Here is a 13,761-nt window from a genome sequence, read left to right as displayed (position 1 = left end):
GCTCCAGCCACAACAGCGGTGTCTGCTGCTCCGCGAGAGAAACAAAGAGGGGAAACACTCGAATTAAAGGGTTTTTACTGTGGAAACGGTACCGGGACACACTCTGGACGGCTCCAAGATGGTGTGCGGGGGCTTCACCTGCTCGAAGAATGCGCTCTGCTCCCTCAACGTTGTTTATATGGTGAGTGAAAGGATGGATCGCCTCGGATCAAGCCCAGTTAGCTGTTAGCATAGAGCGGCTAGCTTTAGTGTGAGAATTCGCCTGGTCCATTTACGATTCAAAGAGCATTTTACGTTTGTTTTGCACGCAGCTGGTAAAAATGGATGGTGGTATGTACTCCTAAAGGATTGTGTCACCCGTGATTTAGATGTAGTGGTTTACAAATGTCTTAGAGCTGGTGATACGTAGATGTTGTAGCTTAGCATTACAGTAGCATGCTAGTTAGCTCGAAGGCTATCGTCATTGTGTCCTCATCCTGGCGTTGATTTTACTATATTAAACAGGTATGAATGTGAATGTGGTGTGATCGTAGCTTCTGTCGAATAGTTTAAATCTGTGTATGTGCCGGTGAGAGTCGTGGGAAATGTCAACACGGAGTTTGCTGACCAAACAAAACAGCTGTCAGATAGTGCATTGTAAATCACTGTGTTTAAACAATTAGCATGCCGTGTGTCGGTGGCCCTTGAATCAATAGTGGGTTTTGAATCCTTTGAATCAATAGTAGGTTTTCATCAATTCGTTAATTTTTTCCCCCCAGAGTCTAGAAAACGAGCTGCTCAATAAATGGATTTACCCAAGTGTAAATTAAAGTTAGTTTTTGCTTCTTGTGGTTATAAAACATGTAATGACTACAATTCACAGATCGAATTAAAACTATGTTAATTATTATTTGTGGTGACAACAGTGAGGATATTGGATATTTAATTGAATCTAAGCTAGTTGTTGCTACAAAACAAATCTGTGGGGGTCAAAGTGCAATGAATACTATCAACAAATCTCACAGAAATAAAAGCGGTGTCATTGCCACAATGTTACAAACAAGTTGTAGAAGTAACTTTTTTTTTTTAATCATTCACCAAATCACCAAAGCCTCAAAGTACCAGCAGGCTCGGTCCTTTCCAAATAGGGACAAATATAGAGATTCTTTTAATCCAAAAGTGGTTTTAAATGCGTCGATTTAAAGGGACGGCCCGTGTCTTCGAGAACTCAGCAGAAAAGGCAAAAATGTGGCTCTTTTTGCTGAGCATCATGTGAGTCCGATGTTCATGTTGACATCTGCATTCACTGTCTACAAGGGCCAGTGTGTAATAATTTACTCGTCATGTAGGAGCCACGGTTTGGGCTGTTTTGACTGTGAAACAAAATAGACAATTTGTATTAATCATAGAAAATGAATTGTTGTTTTAACCATATTCTTTGTTTTTCTTTGTGTTTTCAAATTAGGGAACTTCATAACTCAGCAAAATTGTAGGGATGAAACCCAGAAACAGGGCCAGAACTAGGACCTTGGAGCATGGTTCTGTTTTAGGCGGTATGGTGGCACAGTGGTTAGAGCTCGTGCTTTACAGAGAAGAAGATCCCGGGTTCGATTCCCCGGCCGGACAGTTTGCATGTTCTCCCATTGTCTGCGTTTCCCCCTGGCTTCCCCTGCCGACTACAAACATGTACAACAGGCCTGAATGGACGAGAGTGATGAGTGAGTCAGACGGGGAGATGACCCAGGGACAGCTGTGATAGTGTAGTAGTAGTAGTAGTTTATTCCTTTAAACGTAAATACATTTCCAATTCTTTGTGGACAACACGACCGAAAGGGTTTAGGCTGAAGTGAAAACTTATAACGCCTAACCCAGTTTACAGACTTCCACGAGAGAAAACAAAAACACAAACATTAATAATGAACAATATCAAGTGTTAAAAAGAAGAGAAATAAGCATGTATCTGAAGTTAGTAACATAAATTTCAATATTCCAACAAATATGTATACATACATTTGTTTTAAGTTAATTTAGTTGTAACTAAATCATGTCATCATTATTATTTTTTATTTATTTTTCTTACTTTATTCCTCCTAAGCTTATATGTTCTTGAATTTTAGAAGCTTTGAACAACTTTTTGAAAGCTTTGACTGTTTGGGACTGTTTCAACTGATCCTCCAGGTCATTCCAGAAATACAACGACTCTTTTTATTCTTTTTAGCTTTTGCTTTTTTGAAAATAGCAGTTCTTCGGAGGTTATACTGACTTTTCCTGTGTTCAAAAAGCTCCTGGAGGAGGGAGAAGATTATGATATGCTTTGTACACTATTACTAATGTGTTTAGATCAACAAGATCATGGATTTTCAGTCGGCTCAGCTCGACAAAGACAGGGTTCGTCGGTGCATAGAAATCTGCTTTAGTGATTATTCTTATTGCCTTTTTTTGGAGTAAGTAAGTAGCTCACCTCTACCGACTGTGGTGTGAATTAACTAACTACAGTGTGGCGCTTTGAGAAACCTGGCAACACAGGCTTGTAAAGCTATTACATTTTTTTTTTTTACTTTTCTCACTTCTTCAAAGGAAAGATTCTTTGAGATGATGCAAACTAATCACTGATAGTTGCCCACTCACAGACTGCTGGAGAATACAGTTAGGCAACATTATAAAGCTTATTTCGTATGCAGTTGTGTGTCGTACTATAGATTTCAAAACATTATTACATTGATGGAGCAAGTAAGGGGATGAAAATACATAATTTTAACATTTTTGAACTCCGTCTAGTCCCTTTTAAGATGACATGAGCATGAGTTTCTTTCCTAAGTCAGTTGTAAAGCACATATTCTATGAAATTGTCTGGTTTTCCATTGACCTTTGTGAGGAGGACTGCAAAGGAGCCTTATCAGTTAATCATCAGTCAATTCTTTTCTTATTAGCTTAGATAGTTTAATTAATGTGACCCCAGATCAGACAGTGTTTAATGTGACCCCGGATCAGACAGTGTTTAATGTGACCTCAGTTTAGACAGTGTTTAATGTGAGCTCTTGACCTGATGAAATGAGAGCAGTGGTTTAACCTCTTAACTCCCGCCTGAACCGAGAGGATCTTTTTCCTCACGTCATCAGATTTTTTTTTCCATCCTTTTTTTGTTGGGCATTCAACTCATTTTTGTAACATTTTTGTCATTTTTTGGTCACATTTTTTTTAAACACATTTTTGTCATTTTTTGTCACATTTCTGTCATTTTCTTAATCAATTTTTTATCAATTTTTTGTCACCTTTTTGTAATTTTTTTGTCAAATTTTTGTCAAATTTTTTAATCACATTTTTGTCATTTTTTGTCACATATTTTCACATTTTTTTTTGTTATTTTTGTGTCATTTTTTGTAAAAAAAAATAAAAATTTAATCACATTTTTGTCATTTTTTGTCACATATTGTCACATTTTTTTGTCATTTTGTTGTCATTTTTTCATTTCTTTAATCAATTTTTTGTCACATTTTTGTATTTTTTTTGTCATTTTTCGCCAATTTTTTTAAATCACATTTGTGTCACATATTGTCACATTTTTTTGTCATTTTTTCGACCATTGTTTGTCAATTTCTTGTGACATTTTTGCCACTTTTTCATCAATTTTTCGTCAATGTTTTCTCACTTTTTTGTCACATTTCCATCATTGTTTTCGTCTCAGTTTTGTTGCTATTTTCACAGCTTTTTTTCTAGAAGCTTTTGGACTGGGGTAAGGCTGAACTGGAGAAAATGTGCTCGGTTCAGGTGGGAGTTAAGGGGTTAAAGGTCGGAGGACATCATTTTTCATGTTCACTTTTATACGGCTTAACACCAAGGATATGTCGTCACTCCCAAAAGTAAGGTCCGTTGCAGGAATCAAACCTACATTCGTGTTGTTGCTTTTCCTCTGAATCGTTGTTTGTGTGTTTTTGAATAGTTCTCCAGTCACTCGCAGTGATATATTTGGCCGCGGGCTTCGCCGTGTGATGAAAAGCTGGTACAGAGCGTTTCTAATCGATGACTAACTCCGCTGTGATACAAATCCTCTGATTGGTCCCGGTCCTGTTACATCACTGTCCGCGCTGCGTTCATGTAACGCTGAGTCAGAGCTGCAGTCGCCGAGGAGAGTCACACGAGCAGGAAGTCAGGCTGAGGACACATGATGATGGATGTATAACACCGAAGAAAACTGATTACCGCCACCAACAAACCAGTGCTTTATAAACCGGGGCGCTCTGCATGTTTAGTGTTTTACAGTTCTTAGAAGTATTTATGCTTTTAGCTCGTTGGATTAACCTTGCACAGCGCTCATTTTGTCAGGATTCTGCCAGTTTGAGTTTGTCCAGCCTTAGAAAACCCCACATCAGTCGACCTCTAATGTGCATTCTCCCCCTTTTGATAATTAAATAAATGATTCCTGACTTACTCACTGAAAATGGGCCTTTAATCGTCAGTGGTGTCAGTGGCAGCAGTTCATTTACATTTGAACACACAAGAAACCAGAGTCCTGTTTCCAAAATGAATCTATTAACCACAAGTTAATCTTGTTTAGCCATGATATTTAAGTAAGAGTAACGTTACTGAGCTTTGTTTTCACTGGTTGTAATGGTATAACCTCTTGTTCTATTATCTGTTGTAGCTCATCGTTAGGTTTAGTAAAGTTCTCCCTCTCTCTCTGTCCTGCTGATCGGTTTAGTAAAGTTCTCTCTCTCTGTCCTGCTGATCGGTTTAGTAAAGTTCTCTCTCTCTGTCCTGCTGTTCGGTTTAGTAAAGTTCTCTCTCTCTGTCCTGTAGCTGGTGGGGCTGCTGTTTGGTTTAGTAAAGTTCCCTCTCTCTGTCCTGTAGCTGGTGGGGCTGCTGTTCGGTTTAGTAAAGTTCTCTCTCTCTGTCCTGTAGCTGGTGGGGCTGCTGTTCGGTTTAGTAAAGTTCTCTCTCTGTCCTGTAGCTGGTGGAGCTGCTGTTCGGTTTAGTAAAGTTCTCTCTCTGTCCTGTAGCTGGTGGGGCTGCTGTTCGGTTTAGTAAAGTTCTCTCTCTCTGTCCTGTAGCTGGTGGGGCTGCTGATCGGTTTAGTAAAGTTCTCTCTCTCTGTCCTGTAGCTGGTGGGGCTGCTGTTCGGTTTAGTAAAGTTCTCCCTCTCTGTCCTGTAGCTGGTGGGGCTGCTGTTCGGTTTAGTAAAGTTCTGTCTCTGTCCTGTAGCTGGTGGGGCTGCTGTTCGGTTTAGTAAAGTTCTCCCTCTCTGTCCTGTAGCTGGTGGGGCTGCTGTTCGGTTTAGTAAAGTTCTCTCTCTCTGTCCTGTAGCTGGTGGGGCTGCTGTTCGGTTTAGTAAAGTTCTCTCTCTCTGTCCTGTAGCTGGTGGGGCTGCTGTTCGGTTTAGTAAAGTTCTCCCTCTCTGTCCTGTAGCTGGTGGGGCTGCTGTTCGGTTTAGTAAAGTTCTCTCTCTCTGTCCTGTAGCTGGTGGGGCTGCTGTTCGGTTTAGTAAAGTTCTCTCTCTCTGTCCTGTAGCTGGTGGGGCTGCTGTTCGGTTTAGTAAAGTTCTCTCTCTGTCCTGTAGCTGGTGGGGCTGCTGTTCGGTTTAGTAAAGTTCTGTCTCTGTCCTGTAGCTGGTGGGGCTGCTGTTCGGTTTAGTAAAGTTCTCCCTCTCTGTCCTGTAGCTGGTGGGGCTGCTGTTCGGTTTAGTAAAGTTCTCTTTCTCTGTCCTGTAGCTGGTGGGGCTGCTGTTCGGTTTAGTAAAGTTCTCCCTCTCTGTCCTGTAGCTGGTGGGGCTGCTGTTCGGTTTAGTAAAGTTCTCTCTCTCTGTCCTGCTGTGTGGTTTAGTAAAGTTCTCTCTCTCTGTCTTGTAGCTGGTGGGGCTGCTGTTCGGTTTAGTAAAGTTCTCCCTCTCTGTCCTGTAGCTGGTGGGGCTGCTGTTCGGTTTAGTAAAGTTCTCTCTCTCTCTGTCCTGTAGCTGGTGGGGCTGCTGTTCGGTTTAGTAAAGTTCTCCCTCTCTGTCCTGTAGCTGGTGGGGCTGCTGTTCGGTTTAGTAAAGTTCTCCCTCTCTGTCCTGTAGCTGGTGGGGCTGCTGTTCGGTTTAGTAAAGTTCTCTCTCTCTGTCCTGTAGCTGGTGGGGCTGCTGTTCGGTTTAGTAAAGTTCTCCCTCTCTGTCCTGTAGCTGGTGGGGCTGCTGTTCGGTTTAGTAAAGTTCTCCCTCTCTGTCCTGCTGTTCGGTTTAGTAAAGTTCTTCCTCTCTGTCCTGTAGCTGGTGGGGCTGCTGTTCGGTTTAGTAAAGTTCTCCCTCTCTGTCCTGTAGCTGGTGGGGCTGCTGTTCGGTTTAGTAAAGTTCTCCCTCTCTGTCCTGCTGTTCGGTTTAGTAAAGTTCTCTCTCTGTCCTGTAGCTGGTGGGGCTGCTGTTCGGTTTAGTAAAGTTCTCTCTCTCTGTCCTGTAGCTGGTGGGGCTGCTGTTCGGTTTAGTAAAGTTTTCCCTCTCTGTCCTGTAGCTGGTGGGGCTGCTGTTCGGTTTAGTAAAGTTTTCCCTCTCTGTCCTGTAGCTGGTGGGGCTGCTGTTCGGTTTAGTAAAGTTTTCCCTCTCTGTCCTGTAGCTGGTGGGGCTGCTGTTCGGTTTAGTAAAGTTCTCTCTCTCTGTCCTGTAGCTGGTGGGGCTGCTGTTCGGTTTAGTAAAGTTTTCCCTCTCTGTCCTGTAGCTGGTGGGGCTGCTGTTCGGTTTAGTAAAGTTCTCTCTCTGTCCTGTAGCTGGTGGGGCTGCTGATCGGTTTAGTAAAGTTCTCTCTCTCTGTCCTGTAGCTGGTGGGGCTGCTGATCGGTTTAGTAAAGTTCTCTCTCTCTGTCCTGTAGCTGGTGGGGCTGCTGTTCGGTTTAGTAAAGTTCTCCCTCTCTGTCCTGTAGCTGGTGGGGCTGCTGCTGATCGGAGTGGCCGCCTGGGGGAAAGGCTTCGGCCTGGTTTCCAGCATCCACATCATCGGGGGAGTGATCGCCGTGGGCTTCTTCCTGCTGGTCATCGCCATCGTGGGCCTCATCGGAGCCATCCACCACCACCAAGTCATGCTCTTCTTCGTATCCTTTCTCTGCACCCGCTGCAAATCAAACTTTAAGCGCTACAACTAGGGCTGGGACCCGGTAAATGATACTAGTTTTGTATTGGAAAAAAGTTCATGTACTACTTTTATAGAAAAAGCAAAAGTATTGAAAGCAGGAACCAGGGAAAAAGATCTTTTATCCCAAGACAGCCCCCAATTTTTGCCCAATTTCTGTTTAAATTTTCAAAATTTTCCCATCAGTTTTTGCTCATTTTTTATTACCAACATTTTCCCCATTTCCCATAATTTTTCCAATTATTATAATAATTATTTTTTTTACAATTTTTTTCCTTTTTTTGCCCCTTTTTTTGTAATTTTCCTAATTTTTCCCTCTAATTTTTTGTTCATTTTTTATTGGTATATTTTCCTATTTCCCCCCATTTTTGCCCATTTTTTAAAAATAATGTTCTTTTTTTTACATTTTTTTCCCTATTTTTTCCATTCATTTTTTGCTCGTTTTTGTTGCTAATATTTCCCCAATTTTTACACAATTTATTCCCATTTTTTTTCCTTATTTTTCCCCAGATTTTCTCCCATTTTTGTTTTTTTCCTTAATTTTGCCAATTTTCCCCCTAATTTTCCTACGTTTTTCACACAGTTCTTGACATTGTAGCGTCTCCCACACATGATTCTTCTGTTTCTGGTTCTAGACGACAAATATTTTAGTATCAGCAGCGGAAAAAATATCGTTCATGTATCGGTATCGAAAACCAAGTATCGTGAAAGTGCTGATATCCCAAAAAAGTCACAACTTATCAAAGCTTTCGCTCTTTACGTGCTTAGCGTTTGTTTCTTTAACTTCATTCTTCCAGTACATGGTGATCTTGTTCATCGTTTTTCTCTTCCAATTCGGAGTTTCTTGCTCGTGTTTGGCGATGAACCGCGAGCAGCAGGTGAGGCTCTAAACTTTTAATCTTCCCGTGTGTTTTAGTGCGTTTCGTCTCACGCTCGCTGTGCTCCTCTCCGTCCACCAGGTGACGCTGCTGAGCTCCGCGTGGGGAATGCTTCATAATAACACGCGCATCGACCTGGAGTATCAGCTCAACTGTTGCGGCCTCTCGAAGAACAGCACCAGTCAGTTCGACCAGGACTGGCTCAGCTGCACCGCCGTGAGTGAGACCGAAACATAAACCCGTGACAACATCAAAGTGCAAAAGCTCAGTTTGAGTCATGATTTTCCTGTTTTAGTTCAATTTTGGCCTTGATTTTGTGTTTTTAAAGCGGGTATAGTATAATCAGTCCCTCCAGGATTTCGCAGGCATTTTTTGTGATTGTTTCGGGTTAAAATTCCTGATTTCGCGGGCCATTTTCCAATACATTTTTACATAAAAAATTAACTTTTTTGGTATTTTTCAGTCAGTTTTAATTAGGGCTATGATTCAACTTTCCTAAAGAGGCCACTCAAAGTTGTTTTTTTCTCCGGGATTCAGCGACTATCACCAAAATATTGTTTTTCTGTGACTGTCTCTGATGGATGTTTGGTGAACCTTCACCAGAACCAAAGTGGATTAACTTTTATAACCAACGCGAGTCCCATAATGTAAACAGTGATGGACCAGAGTGGTGAGTCAATACAAACGCGGGTTAGCATATTAGCATGTGTTTTAGCCATTTATGAAGCTGTGTTGCAGATGTCAACTCCGTATAACTGCATTGTGAAGTATCTTCACTTATTGTTGTTTATTTATATTACGGTAAAGTTGTATGTGCGGAGAGAGGGGGCGGAGTTAACTGAATCGAAGCGTTGTGTCTTCCGGGTTTGAAAAATACCTCCAGAAAACACTTCTATTTATCACAAAAATGAGTGCTCAATAGCGGTAGAGGTACAATCATTCATATAAATGCCTATACTTAACTTTGGAATGGCTAAAATAGCATGATATAGATCCTTTAAGAGCCTGTAATTACAGAGCGGTTTGTCTCCTTTGTGTTTCAGCCGTGTAAAAAGGACACGGAAAATCCCTGCGAGACGTGTGGAGGGCTGATGCTGAACCACGCCACAGACACGCTGAAGATCCTCGGGGGCGTCGGGCTCTTCTTCAGCTTCACAGAGGTCTCCGCCAAAACTTCACTTTCATTATCGGGTCGTCAACAGTGCTCCTGTATAAGTGTAATACAAGACGGTGTTTCCCATGAACTCCTGACGAGGTTATGGCGATTTAGTTTCCAAATACTTCGATTTTAACCCCTTAACTCCCACCTGAACCGAGCACATTTTCTCCAGTTTGGCTTTACCCCAGTCCAAAAGCTTCTGGAAAAAAGCTGTGAAAATAGTGACAAAACTGAGACAAAAACAATGATGAAAATGTGACAAAATGAGAAAAGTTTGACAAAAAAAGTGAAGAAAAATTAATGGAAAAAGTGGCAAAATGTCACAAAAATGACAAAAGAAATTACCAAAAAAGTGACAAAAGAAATGACAAAAGAAATGACAAAAAAAAAATTAAAAAGTGAAAAAAAAAATTACAAAAAAGTGAAAACAATTTGATAAAAAATGGACCAAAAAATGATTAAAAAAATTGACAAAAAAATTATTTTAAAAAATTGACCAAAAAATGACAAAAATGTGATAGAAATTGACACAAAGACAAAAAATATGAGTTACAAAAATGAGTTCACCCAACAAAAAAATGATGGAAAAAAAATCTGATGACGTGATATCGGGATATTTGAAATTCAGATAAGATATTAAGTTAACCAAAAGGAACGCGTAATCTCAAGCTGATTTAAAAAATAAATAAAGTTACTTATTCTTAAACAGAGCACTTTATTTTGTTTTAACCTCTTAGCTCCCACGTGGACCGAGCACATTTTCTCCAGTTTGGCTTTATTCAAATCTAAAAGCTTCTGGGGAAAAAAACTCAAAATAGTGACAAATCGAGAAGAAAGCACCACAAAAATGTGAAGAAGTAACAAAAATTTGACGAAAAAATAACAAAAAAGAGACAAAATGTGACAAAAAAAGAGACAAAAAAATTACAAAGAGTGTGTTTGAGAGTGCGCATGGGGGACGACGGATGGAAATTATCCCATGGCTACGATCCGACGTGGCTTGTTCATTAACCCAATAAACTAAAGTAAACCACGAGGCCCCTCCCTGAGGTTCTCAGGGCCCGAGATGGTTCACACGGCTGTAACATGTCAGAGATGGACTTCGGCACTAAGCCATGAAAAGACTTGTAACAAGCAGAGCTGTTTTAAATTCTATTCTCTGAGTGACAGGAAGCCAGTGCAGAGACCGGAGCACTGGACTAATATGGTCGTATTTCCTGGTTCTGGATGTTCTGCAGCTCTGATAGCTCGTTTAGAGAGGCCAGTGAGTAGGCCGTTACAGTAGTCTAACCTGCTGGAGACAAATGCATGGATAAGTCTCTCTAAGTCTGGTTTTGACACAAGTCTCTGCTTCTCCACTGGTGTCATTCCTCTACGGAGAGTCTGAAACGCTGCTAAATCAACCGCACGTTGGGAGGACATGGAGCAGCAGACATGTGATGAAAATGTGATGAAAAATAACAAAAAAGAGACAAAAATGTGATGAAAAAGAACAAAAAAGAGACAAAAATGAATTTGATGAAAAAGAACAAAAAAGAGACAAAAATGTGACGAAAAAATGACAAAAATGTGACGAAAAAATAACAACAAAAGAGACAAAAATTGGACAAAAAAATAACAAAAACGAGACAAAACTGTGACAAAAAAATAACAAAAACGAGACAAAACTGTGACAAAAAAATAACAAAAACGAGACAAAACTGTGACGAAAAAATAACAAAAAAAGAGACAAAAATGTGACGAAAAAATAACAAAAAAGGGACAAAAATGTGACAAAAAAATAACAAAAAAGAGACAAAAATTGGACAAAAAAGAGACGAAAATGTGACAAAAAAATAACAACAAAATAACAAAAAAGAGACAAAAATGTGACAAAAAAATAACAAAAAAGAGACAAAAATAAAACGCCACTGAATTTACCGCACATTGGGAGGACATGGAGCAGCGGACTTGGTTAAAAGCATGAATTAATTGAATGAATTCGAATTATCGCCCAGCCCTACTTTTTTGTCATATATTCATTGCTTTTTCGTCGTGTTTTCATTACGTCATGTTTTTCTTGACAGAGTGAATTTTGCTTTTCTGTTAATATTTTTTTTTTCACTTTCTCCTTCACTGACAGATCCTCGGCGTGTGGCTCGCCGTTCGCTACAGGAACCAAAAGGACCCGCGAGCCAACCCCAGTGCTTTCCTATAGTGGCCCCGCCCCCTTCCTCCTCCGCTTTCGCTGTTTGAACAGGCCGTCCCCTCTCGCACTGGCACAGACTCAGGCTTCAGCTCAACCCCCCCCGACTTTACAGAACGCAGAATCCGCAAAAACAAGAGGGAACGCCCGGCCGATCGCTGACGCCGGGGGAGAGCGGCGCTTATGCATGAAAGGACGTTACGCCAAGTCTTTCTGGTAACTTCTCCTCGATTTTAAGTGTCGTGCTCCTCCTCGAGAGACGTTCCTTGCATGCGTGACTCCGAAATGACTTTGCAGATTCTCCAGATTTTTGTTGCACCTTTTTTAAAACTTCTCTTTGTTCGTGCCATCGTTTTGTACCCGCCGTTTTTACGCTCGCACCTCCTCACCTCCCCTACTCCGCTCGAACCCAGTGTGGATTTAAGTGGGGAAACAGGTTCACGATTCCAGGTCCAGAGTGTTTAAATCCACCCCTCTGCTGAGTTTCTAGGTCCACGGTTTTGAGCGGCTTCTTCGGCAGGTTTTGTCATGTGAAATGGACTACATTTGGCCCTCTCCTGAAAGTAGAAGTCCTTAAAATTACAAAAGGAGGGGGAAATTGTAAAAGTAAAGTGCACAGGAAAGCTCTGCCAGACTCTTCTTCTGTTGCCGAGATCAGCAAAGAGCGACACTGTATAAGAATTAAAATAAATCATGTTACTTTTATCGGTTACACGCACTCTATAGACCGTTTCGCTGCTGACATCATCGGTGACATCAGCTGGAGGCAGGAAGTGATCATGAGAAATGAGATTAAACTAAAACTAGTGATTGTAAGTGTAAAACTACAACTAAACAATGTGGTCCTGTTGTGGCTGAAAGTGCAAGAACAAGAGGAATGACATTTGAGACGATAAAATAAGGTTTATCTGATATTAGACATTTGTTTATCGTTACTTTGACAACAGCTACAATGGAAACGGATAGGAATCTAGTTTCCTGCTTCCAGCTAAGCCCGGAACGTTTACAACAATTAATGGGTCTCTTCAATTTGTAAGACAGTGGGTTATAGTGTTAGTGCAAAAGTGAATCAGTAGCAAAGATTAGCGCTGTCCCTCTAGTTTAAAGTGTTAAAGCTAAATTCTGTGTTGTGTTTTATGTTGCACGACTGCACAGAGAAAAAATCCTAGTTTGTGAACGTGTTCTCAAACAATGGCAATAAAAAGTGCCGGTTCCAAAAAGAGGGAGAGAGAGGACTGAGGTGAGGTTTATTACAGCAGCACTGAGAGCAGTCTCTAATGGCAGCCTCACATTCATCCCCTCGTTGACATCACGCTGCCTTATGTTCTTCCTTAAGCATTATAGGCTCTCACAGGTTAAACTAAGAACTTTATTAATTCCATCGTTAGCTAAACAATGGCCGGAGAGAAAGAGATGTAGCTACGGCCGGTCCTGCTGTGGTGTTGGGCGGCACTCTCGCTCAGCGATAAATGAGCTCCATCCATCCATTTTCTTCCGCTTTATCCGGGGCCGGGTCGCGGGGGCAGCAGTCTCAGCAGAGATGCCCAAACTTCCCGATCCACACACACTTCCTCCAGCTGTTCTGACCCCGAGGCGACACCAGCCCAGCTCGGAGACATAGTCCCACCAGCGTGTCCTGGGTCTTCCACGAGGCCTTGTCCCACTAGGACATGCCTGGAACACCTCCCGAGGGAGGGGACCAGGAGGCATCCGAAACAGATGCCCGAGCCACCTCAGCTGCTCCTTTCGACATGAAGGAGCAGCGACTCTACTCCGAGCTCCTCCCGGGTAACTGAGCTCCTCACCCCCAGCCACCCTGTGAAGGAAACTCATTTCGGCCGCTTGTATTCGCGATCTTGTCCTTTCGGTCATGACCCAAATCTCATGACCATAGGTGAGGGCGGGAACGTAGATCAATCGGTAAATCGAGAGCTTTGCCCGGACTCAGCTCCCTCTTCACCACGACAGACCGATACAGCGACCGCATCACTGCTGACGCCGCACCGATCCGTCTGTCGATCTCACGCTCCATCCGTCCCTCACCCGTGAACAAGACCCCGAGATGCTTAAACTCCTCCACTTGAGGCAAGGACTCCCCGCCGACCTGACGAGGAGAAACCACCTTTTTCCTGTAAATGAGCTAATGCGACCAAAACAAAACCACATTCATCTCCCACAACCCCTCCTCCTCTCCCTCCCCCCTTCCCGTCCGTGGAGTCTGGTTGGAGGAAAAAAGCTGCACCAAGTATGTGTCCGTATACGCTCTGAAACCGCCAGGAGAGAGAATTTACCGATGGTCCCGCTGTTGCGCCTTTTATAAAGGAGCTGCTCTCAGGCTTCAGAAATGTGACCCCCATAGCCTAGAAAGAAAAAGGTTGGGGACCCACTGCCTTAGACTAACAGACTATCACTATTTCAAATGACAAAATCTCCGGTCCAAGTCAAACAGGAGCGAGTTAACTGTAAACCATC

The 13,761-nt window shown here is 42.1% G+C and overlaps 1 protein-coding gene across 1 annotated transcript; it reads left to right on the top strand.

Moving 5' to 3' along the window:
- tspan31 (tetraspanin 31) lies at positions 1 to 11,604 on the top strand. Its single transcript, XM_079580889.1, has 6 exons — positions 1 to 181; positions 6,862 to 7,029; positions 7,865 to 7,945; positions 8,027 to 8,161; positions 8,989 to 9,105; positions 11,227 to 11,604. Exons 1-6 carry the CDS (start codon positions 119 to 121, stop codon positions 11,299 to 11,301), a joined length of 639 nt encoding a protein of 212 aa, XP_079437015.1. The 5' UTR covers positions 1 to 118; the 3' UTR covers positions 11,302 to 11,604.
- Positions 11,605 to 13,761: the final 2,157 nt, after the last annotated feature.

This window comes from Gobius niger (genome assembly GCF_951799975.1).
Source record: "Gobius niger genome assembly, chromosome: 22".
Classification (NCBI taxonomy): domain Eukaryota; kingdom Metazoa; phylum Chordata; class Actinopteri; order Gobiiformes; family Gobiidae; genus Gobius; species Gobius niger.
Note: the sequence above shows the minus strand (reverse complement) of the source record. Positions and strands in the feature narration are given on the sequence as shown.

Excerpts from the sequence above, each read along its gene's own strand:
- tspan31 (XM_079580889.1), top strand. The coding sequence starts at position 119 with ATGGTGTGCGGGGGCTTCACCTGCTCGAAGAATGCGCTCTGCTCCCTC. Across the intron at positions 182-6,861 it reads CCCTCAACGTTGTTTATATG|CTGGTGGGGCTGCTGCTGAT; the intron begins GTGAGTGAAAGG and ends TCTGTCCTGTAG. Across the intron at positions 8,162-8,988 it reads ACTGGCTCAGCTGCACCGCC|CCGTGTAAAAAGGACACGGA; the intron begins GTGAGTGAGACC and ends TTTGTGTTTCAG.